Below are 25,767 nucleotides of genomic sequence, written 5' to 3'. Positions count from 1 at the left end.
CAATTCATTAAGCATAGACGGTGGGAGCAAGAGAGAGAGTTCTTTAATCCTGCTTCCCCATTCAATGTAATCACGTTGATCATCTATCTCAATGTGACATTTCTCTTTAAAAATCTAGAAATTTATAAAAATTGCTGGAAAAACTCAGCAGGCCTGGCAGCATCAGAATTCTGCTTTCTCTCCACAGGTACTTTTTAAAATTTATTCATTCATAGGATGAGGGTGTCACTGGCCAGGCAGCATTTATTGCCCATCCCTAATTGCCCAGAAGGCCGTTAAGAGGCTACCTCCTTGCTGTGGGTCTGGAGTCACATGTAGGCTAGACCAGGTAAGGATGGCAGTTTCCTTCCCTAAAGAACATTAGCGAACCAAATGGGTTTTTCTGACAATCGACTCATGGTCATCACTAGATTCTTAATTCCAGATATTTTATTGAAGTTAAATTCCACAGTGTGCCTTGGTGGTATTCGCATCCAGGTCCCCAGAACATTACCTGGGTCTCTGGATTAACAGTCCAGCGGTAATACCACTAGGCCATCGCTTCACCCAGACCTGCTGAGATTTTTCAGCAATTTCTGTTTTTGTTTCTGATTTTCAGCATCTGCAGTCCTTTGGTTTTCTTTATTTGGATATTTATCAGTCCCTTTCAATATTGAGTGGAACCAAGTGAGTCTTGTTGACTATGAGATCCTTGATTGGGGTTTGTTAGCTCGGGCCTAGCAGGGAGCCCTGGCTGACCGATATAAGCAGGGGATTCAGAATCTCTTCACTGCAAGGACTGACCCTGAGCTGGCTGATCACAGCCAGTGTACGGTGCACATATAAACAAAAGGTGACATGGTGACTGGATACTAGCCTCCGTGCAGTTATTTCATCTTTCTTGAATATATTTAGTGACTTAGTCACCGCAGCCTTCTGTCATAGAGATTTGCACAGGTTCAGTGCTCCCTGAGTGAAGAAATGTTTCCTCATTTCAGTCCTATCCTGAGACAGCGCACCCTGGTTCTAGACACACACAACCATCCTCCCTGCGTTTAGTCCAGATATTTTCCTAGTCAACCTGTTCAGTGATGTTATAACACACCTCTTGAGCAACTGAGGCATGAATCTAAGCCTTCCAGCATAGAGATAGGGACACTACCACTATGCCACAAAAGCCCATCTGTGTCCACTCTATCAATGGTGCAGTGTCTCTATAACAAATTTATACCTGATTATAATGTGACAAGCATGTACACCAGTGGGGACAGATCTGAAGTTCCTGTTCGCCGATACTTTAATAATTTAATAATTATTTTAATAGCTATGACAGCATGGAATAGCTGGATGAATCTGAAATAAAGAAATGATTCAGTGCAAAGCCATGAAACAGCATGTGTGCTGGGGTTATTTTTAGATGATCCATGGTGGAACGGTATGATTTATTAAAAAGTGAGAGCTGGAAGGTATAGAATACATAACCAATGATCGCCAAAGGGTGTTTGAAATTTTAAGGCCCAAGTCAGTGGTTGTCCATTTTTTTTGGTAAATTACAAAATCCTTTGATCTCCCTCAAAATTTGAAACAAAAGTATTTTTTCTTGTAAACTTATCGTGGCTGAAAAGTGGTGATTTTGTCCATAGTATCGAGTCACGATGTGGCAATTTTGTTTTATGGTACCTGCTGGAGGGTAAGTGGGCAGGTTTTTTTGCCTTACGGTGTTAGAATCCTTATGCTATAATATATACATTTTTTTCACTTGTCTGGCACTTCTGTGTTTGTGATGTGAAAATGTACAATAAATTTACTCAGTGTAAGTATTTTTGTCCAATTAGTCACACGTCATTATGATGATAATGGCTATGGAGAATTGTAGCAAGCAGGGTGAATAAAGACAACCAGGAATCACAGAATTGTTATGGAGCAGAAAGAGGCCATTCAACCCATTGAGCCCATGCTGGCAGCCTGCTCACAAGCATTTTGACTTAGTGCCAATCTCCTGCCCTTTTCCCCATATCCCTTGTTGCTATTCAAATAATCATCTATTGCCTGTTAGAATTGATTTGAACCTGAGCTTCCGGGCAGCGAATTCTGGACCTGAACCACTTCCCTGTGAAGAGGTTTATTCTTGAGTTCTGAGAAAGGGTCACTTGACCCGAAATATTAACTCTGATTTCTGTCCACGGACGCTACCAGAACTGCTGAGCTTTTCTAGTAATTTCTGTTTCTGTTTCTGTTTCTGATTTACAGATTCTGCAGTTCTCTCAGTTTTTATTCTTATGTTTCCATTCCAAAACACATTAAAACCGAGCTCTCCGATGCTTGATCCTTTCACGAGTGAGAACACTTTCTCCCTATCCATTCTACACAGACCCCGAGTGATCTTGCAAATTCCTATCACATTTCCTCTTGGCCCTCTCCAGTCCAAGGAAAAAACATCTCAATTTCTTCAAACTATCCTTACAACTGAAGTGTCACATCCTTGCAACCGTTCACCAGAACAAGACAGCTTGGCTCAAAATTAAGGGGGACCAAATTTAGGGCAGAGTTGAGGAGGAACTTCTTCACCTAAAGGGTTGTGAATCTGTGGAACTCCCTGCCCAATGAAGAAGTTGCGGCTTCCTCATTGAATGCTTTTAAAGTTAAGATAGATAATGTTTTGAATAGTAGAGGAATTAACGATAACGGTGAGAGGGTGGGTATGTAGAACTGAGGACATGAAAAGATCAGCCTTGATCTTATTGAATGGTAGAGTAAGCTCAAAGGACCGAATGGCCTACTCCTGCTCCTATGTCATATATTCTTGTGATCACTTTTGCAGTCTCTCCAATACATTCCCACTTTTTCTAAAGTGTAACACCCAGGAATGTACACAGTACTCCAGCTGAGATCTAACAAGTGTCTTATACAAATTCAACATCATCTCCCTGCTCTTCTACTCTATGCCCCATTAATGAAGCCTAGAATACTGCAAGCATTTTTAACAGCTCTTTCTACCAGCCTTGCCACTGTCGATACACTGTATGTGGCTTTCCAAGGCAACGTGTTAACATATTAAATGAAAAAGTCATAGGCAGAAAATAAGATCTTATAGTGTGGGCATGGAAAGAGGACGGGCTAACAGTGGATTGGGATATGTGGGTCACTTTCGGGGTAGCAAAAAGTGGAGAGCCACAGGGACCAGTGATATGATTTGGATCAAGGGACTGAAAGTATTGTAGCCAAATTATCAGCTGATATAAACAGATGGGAAAGCAAATTGTCAGGAGGATACAAAGAGTCAGCAAAGGGAATTGGAGAAGTTAAGTGAGGGTGCAAAAATTTGGAAGATGGAGAAAAATGGGAAAAGTAGAAAAACAGAATGTTACTTAAAGAGAGAGGGTCTCTCAGTGTCTTTATATATGAGTCATAAAAAGTCACACAGCACGCAGGCACAGCAGGAAGGGAAACAGGGATTGTAAGTGAAATGGGTATAACAGTTTGAGATTATAAAGGTCATTGGCGAAGCCACACCGAGAACACTGTTTAGAGTTTTGCTCACTTTGCCAGGGGAGGGACACATTTGCATTGCAGCCAGAGAGGTTACACAAGGCTCAAAAACAGGAATAGCTGCAAAAGCTCAGCAGGTCTGGCAGCATCTGTAGAGAGAAGTCAGAGTTAGTGTTTTGGGTTGAATTGACCTGAAATATTAACTCTGATTTCTCTCCACAGATGCTGCTAGACCTGTTGAGTTTTACCAGCTATTCCTATTTTTGTTTCCGATTTACCGCGTTTTATTTTTCAGTTTTCATTAAGTTGCACAATGCTGATGTCTGGAAGGAAGAGTTTGTCTTTTGGGGAAAGATTGAGTAGCTGGGCCTACCCTAATTAGAATTCAGAGGAACAGGAAAGGATATTTCACCTTGTAGTGGAACCCAGAACTGGAGACGAAGTCTAAAAATAAGGCAAAAATAACGAGGAATTTTTTCCCTCAGAGGATATTTATGTTTGGAATTTTCTCCCATGGAGTGCACGTAAAATTGGATCATTGAATACATTCATGGCTGAGATAGACAGGAAAGTGGAACTAAGACCAAAACCAGAACAGGCATGATCTTACTGAAGGATGGACCAAGCTCGGTGGGCTGAATGGCCTACTTCCTGACTGGTCTTTCAAGAACCAGGGAATGCAGTCTTAGAATAATCCATTTGAGACTGAGATGAAGAGGAATCTCTTCACTCAAAATGGAGGTTCTTCCCAATTCCAGAGGCCATGGAGGCTCAGTCATTGAGAATGTTCAAGACAGAGATGACTGATATTGAAGACATCAAGGAATACGAATGGAACATGGGATAATGGCATTGTGATAGGATCTTTGTTACAATCATAATGAACGGCAGAAAAAGCTTGAGGAAAAGATGAAAGGCAGATCAGCTGATTAGTCAGAGTATAAAGAATGGCAGAAAATTACTAAAAATAATTAGGAGAATGAAATTAGAATAGGTAAGGAAGCTAGCTAGAAATATAAAAATAGATAACAAGACTTTCTACAAGTATTTACAAATGAAAAGAGTGATTGATGGTCCTCGAGAGAAAGGGAATCATGGAATCCATACAGTGTGGAAGCAGGCCATTCATCCCATAAAGTCCACACTGAACCCCTGAAGAACATTCCTTCCAGACCCACCACCAGCCCCCCATACCCTATCCCTTTAACCTGCATTTTCCACTGCTACCCCATCTAGACTGCACATCCATGGACATTATGGGAAATTTAACACTAATTTGTCATCATCCATATTGAATTGACCACATCTGTAGGGTGTACATGTACTGTGAAAACATTTATAGGTCTTTGTCTTCCTTCATTTAAATAGAGCACATGATACAAGGCAGAGGAAGAGAACTAGAAATGAACTTACAAACATTTCTCAATGTGAATGCTACGAATGCTCTCAAAGCCGAAAACAAGTCGAATGACAGAATATTGCTTGACACACAGTTTGCTGGGGCCTGAACACATTACAACAAAAACAAAGTTCCCGGAAAATCTCAACAGGTCTGGCAGCATCTGTGGAGGAGAAAACAGAGTTAACGTTTCGGGTCTGGTGACCCTTCCTCAGAACACATTCTTTCCTCAAAATTACCTCAATGACTTAATGAGGGGATGAGGAGAGATAAGGCACGATAGCCAAATTCACAGATGAGAGAAAGATAGGTAAGAAGCTGTCTTTTGAAGCAGATATAAGGAAGCTGCAGATGGATATATTTGGTGAGTAAGTGGGGAAGGACAATCCTGAAGTTGGAATATAATGTGGGAAAATGTGAAGTATTCACTTTGATATGGAGAATCAAAAAGCAGAGCACTACTTAAAATGACTGCAGAGTTGCGGGGTACAGAGGATTTTAGGTGTTCTGGTGCATGAGTGACAAAAGGTATGCATGTACACTGTGTAACCAAAACTAATTGGATTCTATCCTTTTTCATGAGAACAGCTGAACATCAAAGTAAGGATGCTATGCTTTCAGTTATACAGGGCATGTGTTGTGTCCAGTTCTGGTTGCCTTACTTCTTTTTAAAAATTAACCTATTTTTTCAAATTGACCTGTTCAGAGATGTTATTACACACCTCTGGAACAGGTGGTACTTAAACCTGGGCTGCCGATTCAGAAATAGGGACACTACCGCTGCACCCCAATTACCCTTTTGGTTGATTTATTGAAGGAAGGATGTAAATGTGTTGGAGGTGTTTCAGAGGGGCTACACTAGATTGATATTTGGAATGAATGTGGAGTCATATGAGGATAGATGACGCAGTCTTGGCTTGTTTCCACTGGAAAAGAGGAGAGTGAGGGGCGATTTGATTGAAGCACAAAAGATCCTGAGTGAACATGCCAAGGTGGAGGAAGAAAAGATGCTTCCTCTTGTGTGTCAGTCCAGAACTAGAGGGCACTGTTTTAAAATTAGGGGTCACCCTTTAAAGACAGAGATGAGGAGAATTTCTTTCTCCCCACAGAGAATTCCCACCTTTGGAATTCTCCGCCACAACTGGAGGTGGTAGCAAGGTCGTTGAATATTTTTAAGATGGATGTGGATAGATTTTTGTCAGGCAGGAAAACCAAAGGTTATAGGGTAGAAGGGAATGTGGAATTTGAAGCTCAAATAGATCAGCCACAATCTGATAGGATGTGAAACAGGCATGGGGTTGGAGGCAGGGTGGGGCTAGTGGGTGGTGGCTGGGGGTGTTGCGAATGATCTGCTTCTGCTACTATTTCCCACATTTCTAGGTTCTGATGTGTTCTTCATTTAATTGCATTGGGTTATGTAGCGCATAACTTCGGGAATCAAAACAAGCATAAGGCTTAGAAATAATTCTTTTTGGACAAAATAATAATCAAATCTACATGTGTGCTATAGAAAGATTATCTGAAGCATGGTGTGGGCAGGTTGAAATTCCTTCGGATGTAATATGTGACAGCTCATGTATGGCTCTATGCAAATAGGGTGAAACTCCTGTGTTATTAGTGTGATAGGTGAGTGAGTGGAATAAAATCAGAGAAAGGTTTGGGTAAGGGACTGCATGGATATACAACTGTTGAAACGCTTTTGTGAAATACTAAATGAGTATGGGGTTGATTGTTATAGGAAGCTGATTCATAAAATGATGAATATCACAATCTTTGAGAAATAATATCCTTAAACAAAAGCAAAAGTGATAGATTAGTGTGAGTTTGTGCGCAGGGCCATTGTTACTCACACTTACATAGCGTAGCATAGCAAAAGTAGTAATCACTGCAGTTAATGTAAGTCATTGCTCTTTATGGCACTTACAGCCAGAATGCTATTCAGGTCCAATATAAGTGAAATAGAAACATAAATGTTAAGCTATTACCCTCGCTACACTCTGATACCTTTTAATGAGACAATATGACGTTTTACTGACATTGTTGTTTTAGTTTCTATGTCAGTTTAAAAAAAAGTAATTATTTTCTGTGCTCTTCAATTCAAAGAAAGGCCTGTGACGAGAATGGAACAAAATTTGTAGTGGGTCAACCTGCTAACCACTATGCTTGTTATTATTTGTTTGTGGGAAGTAGATTGTTGCTGGCGAGGCCAGAATTTATTGCCCATCCCTGGTTGTCTTTGGGAAGGTGATGGTGAGCTGCCTTCTGCAACCACTGCAGCCCATGTGCTGTCCGTTGAAAAAGGTAGATTTCTGCAAAAATGGATGACATACTGAAGTGACATTCTCTGTATGCAGTAGGGTATGGTATTGAAAGTGTCAGCTGCTAACAGCTGTCACCAGTGCATATCTTCAAAAATCCTCTGTTTAGTTGCTATCAGTTTGACTCATAATGAGGTCTATGGGAATTTCTAACACGTTATATGGTAAAATAAAAGTTACTCTTAGATAATTTTAATCAGCCTGTTCAGAGATGTTATTACAGGTGGGATGTGAACTTGGGCCTCCTGGATTAGAGGTATGGACACTATCCCACGTTGCAAAAACCTTGAAATGTAGATTTCTTTCCTCAAAGTGGTATTAGTAAACTAAATCAGTTTTTACAACATGGTCACTATTGGCTAATTCCAGATTTATTAACTGAATTCAAGTTTGAGCCATGTGCCATGGGGTTTTGGACCTCCTGTTACCTGAACATTAGCTGGGGTCTACATTACCTGTCTGATCAGTACCATTGCACCACTGCTACTTATATGCAACACCAAGTGGAAAATAAAGGAATACATTAATGTATAACTGAAAAATCTGCAGGCAAGTATATTTGAGAGAGGGAAGACTTATCCTGTTGTTTCATTACTAGCCCATTCCAACTTGCAACTGTTTGGAATTGAAACATTACAAAGTGTATGAAACAGAATAAGGCATTATATTTGCCTGCTCAGTTGAACACAATCATTTTGGCTCCAGAGATAATAGGAACCGCAGATGTTGGTGAATCTGAGATAACAAGGTGTAGAGCTGGATGAACACAGCAGGCCAAGCAGCATCAGAGGAGCAGGAAGGCTCCATATTGGCATCCCTCGGGGTTCAGTAATAATTTTTAGTAGGTTTTTAGACACTCCAAGTGAAAGCAGAAGCTTTGGTATCAAACAACCAATATTGTTTTAATAGAGAATTTGTGGATTCAGTACGCAAGTCCGAAAATTGCAATAGTTTCTGTCTTGAGTAACCTCCATGCTGGGTTGCAGCCCATTTCTCACTAATTGTGGTGTGTCATCACTGGGTGGGAATCCCATGGATACTGCAATCACTGTTACTTTGCACTGCCCAAGTTTTGTTTAATGAGCTGTAATTAACTATTGCACCTTTGCGTCAAAACCGTCATGTGTGATATCAGTAGGAAACATGGTAAGTTGTTGGTACAAAAGTGTCTTGTCCTGAAGTTGCTAAATCTACTTATTAAATTTGTGGGTGTTAATATGATATTGCGCAGCAGAAATTCAAACCCACTGTTTCAGCACTAACTTTTGGAGCAAAATAAGAAATTTTAATTCCAGAAAATAAGCTTTACTTTCATTTTGTATCAGAGATAATGGGAACTGCAGATGCTGGAGAATCCGAGATAACAAATTGTGGAGCTGGATGAACACAGCAGGCCAAGCAGCATCTTAGGAGCACCTTTTCTGATGAAGGGTCTAGGCCCGAAACATCAGCTTCTGTGCTCCTGAGATGCTGCTTGGCCTGCTGTGTTCATCCAGCTCCACACTTTGTTATTTCACTTTCATTTTGAGGTGTTTTAATAATTGAAGTTGCTTTGGATAGTATTTTCCAGGAGCACACCGTGATGGAAACCCTTCCTGGGGCAGTAGCTAGTGACAATGTTACTTAGTGAATAATTTCTGCCCATATTCCATTCTCGAAGCAGGGAGATTTTAAAATTAATTCAGAATATTTGGAATAAAATGCTCGTCTCCTTAACAATGAAGATGAAAGTACCACATGCAAATGGACTGCTGCTTTCAAGAAGGCACCCCCTTCTCAAGGGGCAACTAGGGATGGGCAATAAATGCTGAGCAGTCCAGCGATGCCTACGTTCTGTGAGTGAATGAAAACAAAAACCTGGTTTTTAAAATTTTCATAATTTTTAATAATTTTTAAATTAATTAATTTTAATAATATTAGATTAGATTAGATTAGATTCCCTACAGTGGGGAAGCAGGCCCTTTGGCCCAACAAGTCCACACCGCCACTTGAAGCATCCCAAACAGACCCATCCCCCTATATCCCACACTCCCCCATGTGGGTGGGCTAGAATATGTGGGCGCAGTCCTCAATGAATACCTTCCAATGGTCTTCATAATGGAAAAGAATGAGTATCAGGGTATCAGTATCAGGGTGGTGAACTGTGAAATATTAGAGAAATGTTAACACAGAGAAAGAGGAGGTACTAATGGGTTTCAGAGACAATGGGAACTGCAGATGCTGGAGATTCCAAGATAATAAAATGTGAGGCTGGATGAACACAGCAGGCCAAGCAGCATCTCAGGAGCACAAAAGCTGACGTTTCGGGCCTAGACCCTTCATCAGAGAGGGGGATGGGGGGAGGGAACTGGAATAAATAGGGAGAGAGGGGGAGGCGGACCGAAGATGGAGAGTAAAGAAGATAGGTGGAGAGGGTGTAGGTGGGGAGGTAGGGAGGGGATAGGTCAGTCCAGGGAAGACGGACAGGTCAAGGAGGTGGGATGAGGTTAGTAGGTAGCTGGGGGTGCGGCTTGGGGTGGGAGGAAGGGATGGGTGAGAGGAAGAACCGGTTAGGGAGGCAGAGACAGGTTGGACTGGTTTTGGGATGCAGTGGGTGGGGGAGAAGGGGGGGGGGGGAAAGAGCTGGGCTGGTTGTGTGGTGCAGTGGGGGGAGGGGATGAACTGGGCTGGTTTAGGGATGCAGTGGGGGAAGGGGAGATTTTGAAACTGGTGAAGTCCACATTGATACCATATGGCTGCAGGGTTCCCAGGCGGAATATGAGTTGTCATCGGTGGGGTCCCCGGCCGTGTCCTCATGGTCAATGGCGGTGGGTGCATGGTCATCGGTGGGGTCCCCGGCCGTGCTAATGGGTTTATTAGTTTTTAAGTGACTAATTCCATAGACCCAGACAAGAGATATTCCAGGCAGCTGAGGGAGGCAAGAGAGGAGATATCAGGGGCCCTCACAGTAATTTTAAATTGCCTCTGGCCACAGAAGAGCTAAAATTGTTCTATTATCAAAAATGGGATGAAGGGATGGGCAATAAATGCTGCCTGGCCAGTGACGCCCTCATCCCGTGAATGAATAAAAAAAACCTAATTACTCAGAGGCCATTTCAGAGTCAACCACATTGCTTCAGGCCTGGAGTCACATGTAGGCCAGACCAGGTAAGGATGGTAGCTTCCTTTCCTAAAGGACATTAATGAACCAGATGGGTTTTTCTGGCAATTGGCAATAGATTCATGGTCAGCAATAGAATCCTAATACAGTTTTTTTAATTGAATCCAAATTCCACCATCTGACCTGGCAGGATTCAAGCTCAGATCCACCAAACATTATCTTGGTCTCTGGATGAACAGTGCAGCAATAATAACACTAGGCCATTGCCCTACCATAATATTAATAAGGTTCCTCATCACAGACAGTTCAAGAAAGTACAAGCCTGTGAGATCAACTGAAAAATGTCATACTGGATCAAAAACTACTGGTTGAATCGTACATTTTATTGGTTAAGTCCAAGTTGCATTGAGATATCTTCCGGAACAATTTGCCACTTAGCAGATATCCCAGAATTCATTGGCATTCCTTGCTCTAGTATCGTTGCTAAAAGTCCATTGTGCACCCGGATAGGCATTGTCAATGTGGAGCTGCCTGGCATAGTTCCTGGCATTTGCCCCAGACTTGACTGGTAATTGAAATTGGCACCCCACTTTGCAGGCAGGGTCCTGAGGCCCTGCCAGATGGGCTGGTGTAGAGGCAGGATGCCATATTCCCCAAGGAGCATAGCAGCAGATGCTATGGCGCCAGAACATGCCAACCTGGTCTAAGGTTGCCACCCAGGTCAATGCAATCTCAGCTATCAAGAGGAATACCTAACAATGTAGGAAGAAGGTCAATAGTAAAGGATTCGATAGGGCACAAAAATGGAATTTCCTTAAGGGGAAATCATCTTAAAACTGAAGTTCAGCCACTCAGGAATGAAACCAGAAACATCTTTGCATAGGAAAAACAGTTGAAATATCGTATTTCCCCCCCAAAAGTCAACCACATTGCTGCAGCCCTGGAGTCACATGTAGGCCAGACTAGTTAAGGATGGCAGCTTCCTTTCCTAAAGGACATTAGTGAACCAGATGGGCTTTTCTGGCAATTGGCAATAGATTCATGGTCAGCAATAGAATCCTAATACAGCTTTTTTTAATTGAATCCAAATTCCACCATCTGACCTGGCGGATCCTATGGCTAGTGTGAACCTTTTCACCTGGGATTCTCTTTTGTAGTTGACAATAACAAGGGATGTGGAGCTACAGTGTGGAAGGGAATACAGAACACATTGTATGTTGGAGCAGGCTCAAGGGGATGCCAAAGCTTCTCCTGCTTCTAACTTTATACTAAAATATGAACATATTAAAACTGGTGAATTCATTTAGTTAATGCCTGGTGTGTCTCATCTTATATATTTCAAAATGATGACCGATAAAACAAATACCATTTCTAAGTAAGATTGCATTTTACTTTACATTACGAGGAATGAACATTAGGGAAGTAAAAATATCTGGTTGGCATGGACGAGTTGGACTGAAGGATTTTGTTTCCATGCTGTACGACTCTATGACTTTCTCCACTCTGCCAGCCTAAATGTCACCATCTTCTCTCTGATACCTCACATTCACTGTATTTTTGCCACTGTACCCACCTCCCTCTAAGACTTTTGCTCTACCATGCTTGTTATTGCCTGCAACATCATCCCTCTCTTGCTCTCACCCTTACCTACCCACAACACCACGAACGCTGCCTGCCCTACTCACTCACTTAGGACACCTCCTCACCTTCACCAAAACTAATACCTGTGCCATCCAGTTTCTTCTACCTGAGTACATATCTCTCCCTTATTCCAGGAGGAAAACAACGCCCAGTGGGGCAGAAAGAGTCAAGACAAATGGCAAGCTGCCCAACATCTAGCTCCTTATCCCTGATGTGGACAAGATCTTGACTCTGACCACCCTGAGTGGCTGACTGACCATTTCGAACCTTCGGGGCTGGGTGTAGAGTGCTGGAGACCTTAAAGAGGTTTATAGAATCATGGGGGACATGGACAGAGTGGATCACCAGTGTCTTTTCCCCCAGGGTAGGGGAGTCCAAAACTACACGGCATAAGATTAAGGTGGGAGAGGGAAGATCTAAATGGGACCTAAATGGCAACTTCTTCATGCATTTCGTGGTGCGTGTATGCCAGGGGAAGTGGTGGAGACTGGTACAATTACAACATTTACAAGGCATCTGGATGGATATATGAATAGGAATGCTTCAGAGGAGTACGGGCCAAATGCTGGCGAACGGACTAGATCAGTTTGGGATGTCTGCTCAGCATGGACGAGTTTCTGTGCTGAACGGCTTTATCAGGACACATTGAGCGAATTCTATCTCCTTTGACTTGACTAAGGTCCGCCAAACAACCAGGAAAGGTTTGCAGCAAGGCAAGCCAGAAGCAACGTGAGCCTGGTACCCCTTGCTGAGGGAGTTTGGTACAAAAAGAGAGGGATGCTGTGAACATCCAGGTGAGTGAGTGCTGTGAGAGGAAGTGGAGAGCTCGGAGATGCAGCCTGGTTCAGGAACTGGGTGCATGTCTGTGAGTGAAAACAGTGTGCTTCCTGCAGCATTACAAAGACAGTTACCATGGGAAGCTTGAAGCAAAGTATCAAAGCGAAGAAACATCCAGTGAGTGGATCACGGATGGACCATGACGGTTCATAGAGGCTGGCACATGTTGGATGCCAATGTCTGTTGCCAAGGGCTACATGTGGCTTGTGTCCATGGAGCACACCCTGAGGTGATGGTGCCCAGAGACTAACATCGAGGTCCCTCGATGGAGCTGAATTCACCAGGTACCCATTCTAACCACCTTGTTGAGTTTTCCCAGCATCCAGCTTGTTTGATGAGTTGTGAGATTAAAAAGCTTAATATTAATGATGCGAGTTGCACCATCCACAAGGCCTTTAACAAGGAACAATCTGTTTTAATTGGCAACTTGCTATGCCACTTGTGAAAAGCGTAAAAGATGGAGCAAGATGCTCCTGATATCGAGATAAGTCTTGCTGGACATCTCTGATTTTGCCACCCACTTTGCAAGAGCCCATATTACTCAAACCCTCATAAGATTCCGCTCAGAGTTTCTTCATATATTTGGTATTATATTCAATGACTTATAGGCCTTTCCTCTGAAATGACAAGATTCAATATGCCAGACATATCACGTACCACAGGTACAGTTCTATGACCATAATTAAATAGCTGCAAAGGTTGCTTCTCTCTGCATATATAACCAATTCCAAATTTTGAATTTAAAATTCTTAAGATAAACTCAGATTTATGTAGATACAACCTCTTTCATTTGGAGTCAGTTATTGGGATAGGCTTTTTCATGGGGTGCCCTTAAAGCTATTAGATGTAGGAGCAAAAATGGGCCATTCAGTCCATTAACTCTGCTCTGCCTTGCAATGAGCTCATTGTTGATCTAATAATATTCAACTCCATATCTACGCCCTTTCCCCACAACCCTTGATTCCCTTACTGATTAAAAATCTGTTTATTTCCATTTTGAATGTAGTTAATGACCCATTCTTAACAATCCTCTGTGGTGAAAAATTCTGCAGATTCACCACCCTTTGAGAGAAGAAATTCCTCATCTCTGTTCTAAATGTGTAACTCCTTATTCTGAGATTGAGCTCTCTGATCTCTCCCACAAGGGAAGTCAGCCATCACACATCTAGCCTGTCAAGTTCCTTAAGAATCTTGGTGCAGAGCTGGATGACCACAGCAGGCCAAGCAGCATCAGAGGAGCAGGAAGGCTGGTATTTCGGGTCAGGGTCCTTGTTCTGAAGAAGGGTCCAGGCCCAAAACACTAGCTTTCCTGCTCCTCTGATGCTGCTTGGTCTGCTGTGTTCATCCAGCTCTACACTTTGCTATCTCAGATTCTCCAGCATCTGCAATTCCTACTAGCCCTTATGTGGGCCCTAAGAGCAGGCTCGAGCAGGACCTAAGTGCGGACCCGAGTGGGCCCGGCAGCATGGACTCCAGCAGACCCTGCAGTGCAGACCTGTGGCAGTGGTGTCAGAGGTGAGTTTAAATGTCTTGCAGCTACTGCCTTGTGGATACAGTCCTAGCGCTAACTCACGGCTGCTCCTGTGGAGGTGAGTTTGAGCTCCCAGCAGTAGCAGTGTCTGGTTTTGGGGAGGTGGTGGCGGAGGCACATTGAGGCTCAGCACAAGACGTCATGGCATCAGCAGCAGCTGCATGGGCGAGGTAGGCCCAAAGCAGACTCGTGGTGACAGTGGAATCGAGTTTGGGCTCATGTGTTACCCGGCAGGATTGATGGGTCTGCATTGGTGAGGTCCATGGAGGGTTGCTAGTGGCGAACGCGTTGGTGGAGGTGAGATGCCATTGAAGTGTGATGGCTTTTTCTCCAGTGGCTGTGGTGCAGCAAAGGATCCTCATGGCTGGCCATCACGCCCATGATGGAACACTTAACTAGAAGGAGACCGTAAAGTTGAACAAAGTGTGGAGCTAGATGAGCACAGCAGGCCAAGCAGCATCTTAGGAGTACAAAAACTGATGTTTCGGGCAAGGGTCTAGGCCCAAAACATCAGTTTTTGTTCTCCTAAGATGCTGCTTGGCCTGCTGTGTTCATCTAGCTCCACACTTTGTTTTCTCAGATTCTCCAGCGTCTGCAGCTCCCATTATTCCTGTAAAGTTGAACACTTTCTTTATTTCTTCATTTTTCTGTTTTGGTTTACTTTACTGTGTTTTAAGATGGCGCCGGAGAGTGGTAACACTGTATAACACTTTTCACTGTATGTTGTACTAACCCCACCACACCTGGCACCCTTCCCTGGAACTGCAGGAGGTGCTCCACCTGCCCCTACATCTCCCCCCTCACCCCCATCCCAGGCCCAAAATAAACTTTTCATATCAGACAGTGGTTCACCTGCACATCCATCAACTTGGTCTACTGTATCCACTGCTCCCAATGTGGCCTCCTCTACATCCACGAGACCAAGTGTCGACTCCGACGCCGTTTTGTAGAGCATCTGCGCTCTGTTCGTGACAAACATCAACACCTTCCAGTTGTGAACTGTTTTAACTCCCTCTCCCACCCCCTGGGTGACATGTCCATCCTGGGCCTCCTCCAGTGCCCCACTGAAACCGCCTGCAAACTGGAGGAGCAGCACATCAAATTCTACCTTAGTTGATGACAACTCAATGGTTTAAACATGGAATTCACCAGTTTTAAAATCTCCCCACCCCTAGCCGCATCCCATGTCCAACCTTCCCTCTCATTCCGCCTCCTTGACCTGACACAACCTGTCCATCTTCTCAAATAAAAACCAAAAGAACTGCCAATGCTATAAATCAAGAACAAAAACAAAGTTGCTGGAAAAGCTCAGCAGGTCTGGCAGCATCTGTGAAGGGAAAAACAGAGTTAACGTTTTGGGTCCGGTGACCCTTCCTCAGATCCCCTGTCCATCTTCTCTCCGACCTATCCACTCCTCCCACTCACTGGCCAATCCCCACCACTGCCTACCTGCATTCACCTATCACTATCCCAACTACCTTCCCCAGCCCCATCCCTCCTCTATTTATTTCCCAGCTCCCTACCCCTTCCCACATTTCTGAAGGAGGGCTCTGACCCGAAACATCAACCTTCCTGCTCCTCTGATGCTGCCTGGGCTGCTGTGTTCCTCCAGCTCCAAACTGTATTGTCTTAGACTCTAGCATCTGCAGTTCTTGCTATCTCTGAAGAAGATTCATACTGGATTTGAAACATTAACTCTGTTTCTCTCTCCCACAGACGCTGCCCCATTTCTCCAGCCATTTCTGTGTTTGTTTCAGATTTCCAGCATTGTAGTATTTTTGCCTTATTGCAAATGCCAGATTTTAAGGTCAACAGAAGTAGCAGAACGACGATTGTTGTTATGTTAATCAAAGTAGAAAAGGGCTACAGCTTGTTGTCAATGTATGTTGTTTGAATTGCCCCAGGGACAGTAAGATTTTGTGTGCCTCACTGAGGCCTTCTGTTTTCATTTCAACTGATGTGTATTCTGCGCTTCACATTACCACAGGCATGAGGCTGACCAGACAGAGTTGCTGTCCTTCCTAAGGGGTTTGTCGCCAAATTATACTGGGTTTTGCAGAGTAGCCAAACAAGTGCCTGGGTTGAAGAACCTAGAGTTTGTGGAATACTGAATGTCTGCTGATGCCTCATGCAGGAAGGTCTGTAATGCAGCCCAAATGCGAGCCAAGCCAACATGCTGAACTTAAATGTGTTCCTGGTGCTACATCTGCTGATATGCTGTAAGCAGACTGCACCTGAGCACATAATCAAAAGTTAAACCAGCCAACAAACCAGATTGTAAACCAGACTAGTTTGGATAAAACAAACAAACATATGATCCAGAGATAATGGGAACTGCAGATGCTGGAGAATTCCAAGATAATAAAATGTGAGGCTGGATGAACACAGCAGGCCAAGCAGCATCTCAGGAGCACAAAAGCTGACGTTTCGGGCCTAGACCCTTCATCATATGATCCAAATTTCTGCCAAGTAAAAATCCATTGCATCGTTAAATTTTACAAGTCTTACTTGTGTGACTTGATATCTTTTTCTTGCTGACCATACAGTTGTCATCCTTTTGTCACTCTCAGCATGTGCGTGTAAAATAAAATGAAAAACCAGGAACTAAAAAGAACTCTCATGTGGGTGGCACTTGTCAAAAGCTATTTGTCATCATGGCATTTGATGAATGAGCTGGAGTGTATCTAGGCCTTTAGAAACAAGACTAGGTTGTATGGACAGTTTACTCTCTCATTCCCATGTGCTGCCCATGAGCTCCCACCAAAATCTCAAACTTGTTTCCTGAATGATTTTTCTTCCACTTCTTCCGCACTTACTTCTACTTCTCATTCCTGTTCTCGTTTTCCACTCTTCTTCCTCCTCCCACTTTATTTGGGAGCTGTCACAACTCTGATTGATCTTCATCTCCTCCTGTCATTCATCTATTCCATTTCTCATCCCATTGTGTGTTATCACTGCATCATTCTAGCTGCCTTCCTGGCCTCCTTCTTCGTGATAGACCCATCTTCATTGCATACCTTACCACATTGCTTCTCTTTCTCAATAACAGACGATCATACAATGTCAATCTCTGAGGTTGTTGACTTGCTCGCCGAGCTGGCTTGTTCTCATTCAGACGTTTTGTCACCACATCGTCAGTGGAGCCTCTGTTGAAGCGATGTTATTCACCTCTGTTTGGAATTTATACTGTCCGGTCCATTGTGGTGAGTAGTGTCATTTCCAGCTTTGTGACGAAGCATCTGAATGAGAACAAGCTAGCTTGGTGAACAAGTCAACAACCTCACCCACAACCCAAGCTACAGATCTTTGCCAAAAATTTGATCTCAATCTGTTTTTGACCATTTTGGTGCACCTGCAATTTTCACTTACTCTTGATTTTGTCCTTTCTCATTACAAATTCGTCTTACCATTTGATATTCCATTTGTATCCAGTTGTTTTTTCTCTCATCTTGCTGTTGCCTCAGTTTCTACATTATTGAAGACAATGTCTTGTAAATCCTTTCTTTCATATCAGCGTTACCATCTACCATGTACGCTGCACTGCACTTCAATAAGCTTTTTAACTTCTCAATTTGCCTTTTTTTTGTGAAACAGGTGAACTACTCCAGAGGGATGATAATAATGTCCCTGAACATTATAAAAGAGAAAACAAAATGTCTCTGAAGAGGTTGATTAAAGAAAAATGTAGATTATTTTTAGGCAAAACTAACCAATAGGAAAAATGAAAGAGCCATGACTATCAGGGGGTTATGGATAGTATTAGATCAAGGAAATAGACTGATAAATTTGCAAAAATGTTTTAAATCTGAGGAATGGGAGAATTTTAGAATTCATCAAAGGAGGATCAATAAATTGACAAAGAGCAAGAAGAATATAAAATAAGAACAAACATAAAAATGGATTGTAAAGGCTTAAACAGATATGTAAAAAGGAAGATTAGGAAAGACAAATGTGGATCCATTACAGGCAGAGACAGGAGAATTTATAATAGGAAATCGCAAAATGTCAGAGAAGTTAAATAAGTATTTTGTGTCTGTTTTCACAAAGGATAACACAAGAGATATCCTTGAAATAATTCAGATTCACAGGTCTATTGTGAATCTGAAACTGAAGGTGTCAGTGAAAAGGAGAAATTCATGGGATTGAAAGTTGATAAATCCCTGGCATCCAATGACCTCACCCCCAGAGCGTTGAAAGGGATGGCTAGAGAAGTAATGGATGCTTTGGTGATCATCTTTCAAATTTATAGTAATTCTGCAGTGGTGCTTGCAGAATGAGAAAAGTATCAAATGTATCTCCACAGTTCAAGAAAAGAGGGAATGAGAACACAGAGAACTAAAGATCTTAGTGTGAAATCAGATGTAGGAGAAATTCTAAAATCTATTTATTATTATAAAGGCTGTGATTACTAAATATTGAGAAAATAGTAGTCTGACTGGACAGAGCCAACATGGGTTTACAAAGGGTAAGTCATATTTAACAAATCTGATAGAGATTTTGAGCATGAGATAGTAGGAACTGCAGATGCTGGAGAATCTGAGATAACAAGATGTAGAGTTGGATGAACACAGCAGACCAAGCAGCATCATAGGAGCAGGAGGGTTGACATTTCAGGCCCAGGCCCTTCTTCAGGAGGGGAAGGGGATTCTGAAATAAAAAGGGAGAGAGGGGGAGGCGGATAGAAGATGCATAGAGGAGAAGATACATGGAGGGAGTCAGACAGGTCAAAGAGGCGGGGATGGAGCCAATAAAGGTGGCGAGTTAGGGAGGGGATAGGTCAGTCCAGGGAGGACCATCAGGTCGGGGGGGGGGCAGGATGAGGTTAGTAGATAGGAGATGGGGCAGGGGCTTGAGTTGGGAGGAGGGGATAGGTGAGAGGAAGGACAGGTTAGGGAAGCGGGGACAAGCTGGGCTGGTTTTGGGATGTGGTTGGGGGAGGGGAGATTTTGAAGCTTGTGAAGTCCACATTGATACCATTGGGCTGCAGGGTTCCCAAGTGGAATATGAGTTGCTGTTCCAGCAACCTTCGGGTGGCATCGTTGTGGCACTGCAGGAGGCCCATGATGGACATGTCGTCTAAGGAATGGGAGGGGGGGTTGAAATGGTTCGCAACTGGAAGTGCAGTTGTTCAGTGCGAATCGAGTGTATGTGTTCTGCAAAGTGGACCCCAAGCCTCCGCTCGGTTTCCCAGATATTCCACCTACATTTTCCTTTATCCGTTTTCTATCCGCCTCCCCCTCTCTCCCTATTTATTTCAGAACCCCTTTCCCATCCCCTATTTTTGAAGAGTGGTCTAGGCCCAAAATGTCAGCCTTCCTACTCCTCTGATGCTGCTTAGACTGCTGTGTTCATCCAGCTCTACACCTTGTTATATCAGAGATTTTGAGCATATATTTAATATTTTAAAATATCTTATTATAAAATGTTTATATTGGGGTGATTTACTAGCATGAATTGAAGATTGGTCAATAGGCAGAAGGTATAGAATATGAATAAATGGTTCATTCGCAGATTGGCAGGCTGTGACCAGCCAAGTACTGTAAGGATCTGGGCTTGGCCCCAAGCGTTCACAATCAATATCGATGCTCTGGAAGTAGGGAACTATTGTTATATTTCCAAATATGGAGATGATACAAATCTTGGTGGGAATGTGCAAAAACTGAAAGAACAGTGGATGCTATAAATCAGAAACAAAAACCGAAATTGCTGCAAAATCTCAGCAAATCTGGCAACATCTATGGAGAGAAGTCAGAATTGATGTTTCGGTCCCAGTGAGCCTTCCTCAGACCCAAAATGTTAACTCTGACTTCTCTTCACAGATGCTACCAAAAGCTGTTGAGCTTTTACAGCAATTTCTGTTTCAGTTGTATGTAAGGAAGATGCAAAGACACTTTGGGATTAGACAGTTTGAGTGAGTGGGCAAGAACATGGCAGGTGGAATATAATGTGGATAAATATGAAGCTACGCACTTTAGTTGGAGGAACAAAAGTGGAGAACTTTGCTTAAATGGATAGAGATTGTAAAGTAGTGATGTATAAAGGAGAGTTTTTGTTCATAGGTCACTGCAGGTTAGCATGTTGGTGCAGCTAGCAAATCGGAAGGCAGACAGATTGTGAACCTTTATTACAAGACAATTTGAGGACAGGAACAAATCAGTCTTGTTTCAGTTGATGGAGTGCTTGTGAGACTGCACCTGGATTATTATGAGTAGTCCTGGTCCCCTTGACCAAGGAAGGACACACCTAGCACAGGGGAAGTGTAGCAGATGTCCACCAGACTGATTTTTGAGATAGCGGGTCTTTCCTATGAGGAGAGGATGAGGACACTGTGCTTGTATTTTCTGGAGCTCAGGAGAATGAGAGATGATCTCGTAGAAACTTACAAACTTCCTCCAGGGACAGACATGGTAGACACAGTAAAGATGTTTCACCTGGCTATAGAGTCTGGAACCAGGAGACACGGAATAAAAGTCAAATCATTTAGGGCAGAGATGAAGACGAACTTCTTCACTCAGAGGGTGATGAATCTTTGGTAATCCTCTGCTCGAGAGGGCTATGCAAGCTCTATCATTAAGTGTGCTCAAGACCGAGATTGCTAGATGACCAGCCCTGATCTAGAATGGTGGAACAGGCTTGAGGGGCTGAAAGGCCTTCTTTTGCTCCTAGGCTCTCAGGGCTGGCCTTCTCTTGCACTGTTGAAACTAACCAAGTGTGGGAATGGCAATGGGAAGCCAGCTTATTGTCTGGCACCACTTTTAACAAAGACTTTCTCAGGATTTTAAACCCCAGTCCACTGGTTTATTTTAGTTAATACAAAAGCTATTTAGGTGAGAAATAAGTTGGGTTCATGATCCATTCTCAGATTCAGTCTGAATTAAGCAGCCATTCTCTCTTGGTCAAATGGATGCGGGAATTTGTGTCTGCTGAGCATAGTTGTAGAGCTGTATCTTTTTGTAGCCTCATGGGAGAAAGATTTTGTTTTTCTTTCTGAGTAATCTATAGTGAGAGGTGGTACATGGCATGATAGGCTATTGATGGAGCATTTGCATTTATTCAATATCTGTGGCAGTTGTAACTGTATCTCTACTGATTGTAGTGGGTATACATAATCCCTCAAACTTAAAACATAGAACATGGAACAGAGAACTGTACAGCACAGGAGCAGGCCCTTCGGTCCACAGTGTTGTCCCGAACATAATGCCAAATGAAACTAATCCCTTCTGCCTGCCATTGGTTGGTATCCCTCCATACTTTGCATACTCACTTGCTTATCTAAAAGTGCCTCAAATACCTCCCCCCTCATTGTATCTGCCTCCACCACCACCCCAAGCAGTGCGTTCCACACTCCTACCACACTCAGTGTAAAAAGCTTGCCCCTCACATCTCCTTTGAACTTTCTCCCTCTCACCTTAAATGCATGCCCCCAAGTATTAGACATTTCAACTCTGGGGTAAAACAGAGATTCTGACTGTCAATGCTATCTATCCATCTCATGACTTTATAGACTTCTATCAAGTCTTCCCTCAGCATGTGCTGCTCAAGAGAAAGCAACCTGTGTTTTTCTAGCCTCTGCTTATAGGTCATACTCTTGCTGATTATTTGTTCTGGGAAGGGGGTTTTTTACGAACTCATTCATGGGTTGTGGGCATTGCTGGCCAGACCAGTCCCTCCCCTATAGCCCAGAGAGGGATTAAGAGTCAACTATTTAACCGTGCGTCTAGAATCACATTAGACCAGACCTGATCAGGTCAGCTTGGCAGATTTTCTTCCTCAAAGGGCATTAGAGAACCAGATTTTTCTAACACTCTATGGTAGTTATGTGGTCATCACCAGGTGAGCTTTTAATTCCAGACATATTTACAAAATTCAATTTCCACCATCACCTTCCTCGGCAGGTTTTGAACTCTTGTCCTTAGAACATTAGCTGGGGCTCTGTATTACTGGTCCAGTGACATTGTCACCATGCCCTTCCCTTAGGTCTGCATCTGAATTTTGTAAATCTTCATTTTTATATTATCTGTGAGAGGAAACTAGAAAATCCTCAAAGCTTAAGTCCTAACATAATAAAGTATGCATATTAAAAAATGTGGAAAAAATAATTAGGTGATCAACACAGAAAAAATGGAACTCTGAAGTGTCCTTATGAAGATGTTACCATGAACACAGAGATGTGCTCAGGTAGCTTTCAATTCCCAAGAGAAAGTCATTGCTTACTTATAAGAATTCACATGTTGAGATCTGAGAAATAAATTTAAAATGTTCAGGAGTATAATCAGATAAAAGAATGCTGGCAAATGGGTCTAGATCAGTTTAGGTTATCTGGTTGGAGTGGACTATTTGGACCAAAGGGTCAGCTTCTGTGCTATATAACTCTATACTGGGTTATGAGTGGAACACTCCTCAGAATTACTCAGTGCTCCGCTGTCATTATGTCACTGAAGTGGGATGAAAATTGCATTAGGTTGCTTTTTGAAATGATTGTCCCACATGCCCCAGCGGTGTGTAGTAACATCCTGAGCAGCTTCTTTAGGGAAAAAAAAATCTTCCCAGAGGGTAGACTAATCAGTTTAGGGCAGCACCGTGGCTGAGTGGTTAGCACTGCTGCCTCACAGTGTCAGGGACCCAGGTTCGATTCTACTCTCAGGTGACTGAGTGGCGTTTGCACATTCTCCGCGTGTCTACGCGGGTTTCCTCCAGGTGCTCCTGTTTCCTCCTACAGTCTAATGATGTGCAACTTAAGTGGATTGGCCATGCTAAATTGCCCATAGAGTTCAACCATTATTATGTCATGGGTGTAGGGTTGGGGTGCTGGGTCCAGGTTGGATGCTTTTCGGAGGATCAGTGCAGACCTGATGGGCCAAATGGCTTCTATATACACAGTAGGGATTCTATGAAGTACCAAGTGTAGGTATGGTACATTCTAAGGAAATAGGGGAAAATGAAGCAGAATTTTGACACCACTATGAAATATCATTGACATTGGTTCTGGAATAAGTAACACATTTTTGTTGATTTTTGTATCATGTTGGTGGGTGGAAGGACATAATAACTTACATTTGATGGGATGATATTTGTCAATGATGACTGAACATGCTCTAATTGCCCCCCTTTGGTTCTTGCAGCTTGACCCAGAGAACACTGGTTTCATTGCTGTGGAGCACTTTTCCAATCTGCTTCAGAGCCATGAACTACAGCTGGACCCCACCAAACTCGAGATGCTTTTTGCTCTTGTGCAGAGCAATGAGCAGGGCCAGATCTGCTACCACGAGCTCGTCAACCTGGTGAGTAACTGGCGTGTGCAGGAAATTCAGCGCTGTGCCAATGTGGGGATAATGAGAGGAATTCTGTAAGATTTCCTCCAGGCTGATGGGAGACCGCGATGTGAGGCTGTGTAAGAATACTGATATGAGACAGGGTAGTGAGATACTAGTCTGCTCAATAATAACCAATGCCCATGTGAGACATGGTATGGAAGCACTGGTATTGGACAGGGGTGGCCGAAGTCAGAAATCACACGCCACCAGGTTACAGTCCAACAGGTTTATATGAAAACGCAAGCTTGAAGAAGGACTGAGGGTCCAAAAGCTTGTATTTTCAAATAAACATGTAGGACTATAACCTGGAGCCTTGTGATTTCTGACTTTGGTCCACGTGAGACGGGCAGGACAGTGCATTGCTATCGCTCTAAGTTAGATGTGGATGTACTCTACCAGGATATACAGTAATGGATAAGAGAAATGATACAGGATGTAATTATGTGAGACTGAATTTATGGATAGTCCAGTCTGCATTGTCTGACTCATTGTTTATTCATCATAAATGCAGTGCTGTCATTTCAAAGACAAGAGAATGAATAGTTGATTGATTCAGTGAATTAAATTGGTCGAATTTGTTCTTTTCATGATATGGAATGAAATATTGTGCAAATCCACAAGCTGTCTGTCATTCTGGCAGAAGTGTTTGATCTAATGAATTGAAACTATGGTTTTGTATGAAGGCTCCACTCTCTTTTCTTCCTTGGGACCCTGACTGCACTGTTGATCTTGATAGTTTAGGAACACAGTTTGCTATTGAAATTGTCACTGGTAATTTGCTGCATGTGAATGGGTGGATGGAGAGAAGGCTGCAGAGGTAGCTAAATATCATGAAGCCTATGGATGTATTACCTCATGGATTCACCTATATTTCAGAGATTTGAGGGTGAATTCAATCCTGCAGGATTCAAAATTGTTCCTCTGCTCGTTGTAGAACCTCAACCAAAATTGTTTTGCAAATAGCACAGTGCATGCTTCATTCTGTTCTAAAATCAGAAAGTGCACTGCAAGCCCTGGAGATTGTTCAAGGATCATTGGCAATAAAAGTATACTATTTGTAAATATGGGATAACACATTGGTAAGCACATATTTAACAGTTTCCCCTGTCCTATCTTGATCCTACAAATGTCAAACTGGTCAGCAATTTAACAAAGTCTGAGCACTGAGGGAGAGAGATGTGTTTTCTTGTTGATGAAGTGTGCAGTATGATTAGCAGTGTTCAGTTCTATAGTTTATGCATAAATTGCATATTGCAGGATTGAATTCACCCTCAAATCTCTGAAATATAGGAATTGGATGGGATATGTAGGCCCATGAGTAGGAAAAATAGTAGTCATTTCTTTTTGTAATATAGATTGGCCCACCCAAGGAAACCTCATCATCTACTTTGAAGCAGGCATGAGATTGGACACAAAAAGTTTTATACATTTCTGAGAAACTAAAAAAAAGTGAGGATATCTTCTACTTTGAAAATAGCTGTTACTGCAAAAACATTTAAAAACATGCACTTTCATTAAAATTAGGCATCTTAGTTATGTTTACTACCGATCTGATGTATAAGTTAGTGATAACTGATGAAAAGATAAAGCTCGTGGGCAAACAATTAATGACAAGCTAGAAGTTCTGGTTGTTTTCCTGTGAATCACTTGGTGAGCTTACTGTGTTCACAACAGCAGCAGTGAAAACTATTGGGGACCTTTAGAAAATTATATTTCCACTTTAACCCCACAGTAAATCTGGCATCGTCACCGTTAAAAGCTCAGAATACACTGCCCAGGTCACTGTTGCAATTTATACATTATCCTGTAGGCACAGTAGAACAGAGATAGCAACGCAACTTCTATCTAGTGGCAAGAAACAGGCAGATGAAGTGGCAGATGAAATCAACGTGACATTAAAGGTTCTATTTGACTACTCACTCAACATTTCCAGTGGGGATTATTCTATGATTGTACAGAAATCTCAGGCATGCTGGAGAAATATATAATGGTACAGCTTAAGAGAAAATAGTATCAGAGATAATAGGAACTGCAGTTGCTGGAGAATCTGAGATAACAAAGTGTAGAGCTGGATGAACACAGCAGGCCAAGCAGCATCATAGGAGCACAGAAGCTGACGTTTCGGGCCTAGACCCTTCATCTATGGGCACTGTGTCTCA

General features: G+C 42.7%; 1 protein-coding gene across 3 annotated transcripts in view; it reads left to right on the top strand.

Moving 5' to 3' along the window:
• Window positions 1-25,767, top strand: part of rhbdl1 (rhomboid, veinlet-like 1 (Drosophila)) — a 239,275-nt gene that overhangs the window by 14,638 nt on the left and 198,870 nt on the right. For 2 of the 3 annotated variants that reach the window (XM_048551678.2, XM_048551681.2), the window contains exon 2: window positions 23,417-23,575. In XM_048551678.2, coding sequence (XP_048407635.1) covers window positions 23,417-23,575 — 159 coding nt within the window. Of the gene's footprint in view, window positions 1-4,836; window positions 5,178-23,416; window positions 23,576-25,767 lie in introns of all 3 variants that reach the window. The other variant, XM_048551679.2, reaches the window with a different exon arrangement.

Source organism: Stegostoma tigrinum, chromosome 23, assembly GCF_030684315.1.
Source record: "Stegostoma tigrinum isolate sSteTig4 chromosome 23, sSteTig4.hap1, whole genome shotgun sequence".
Lineage (NCBI taxonomy): Eukaryota > Metazoa > Chordata > Chondrichthyes > Orectolobiformes > Stegostomatidae > Stegostoma > Stegostoma tigrinum.
The sequence above is the reverse complement of the archived record's forward strand: the minus strand, read 5'-3'. Positions and strand labels throughout refer to the sequence as shown.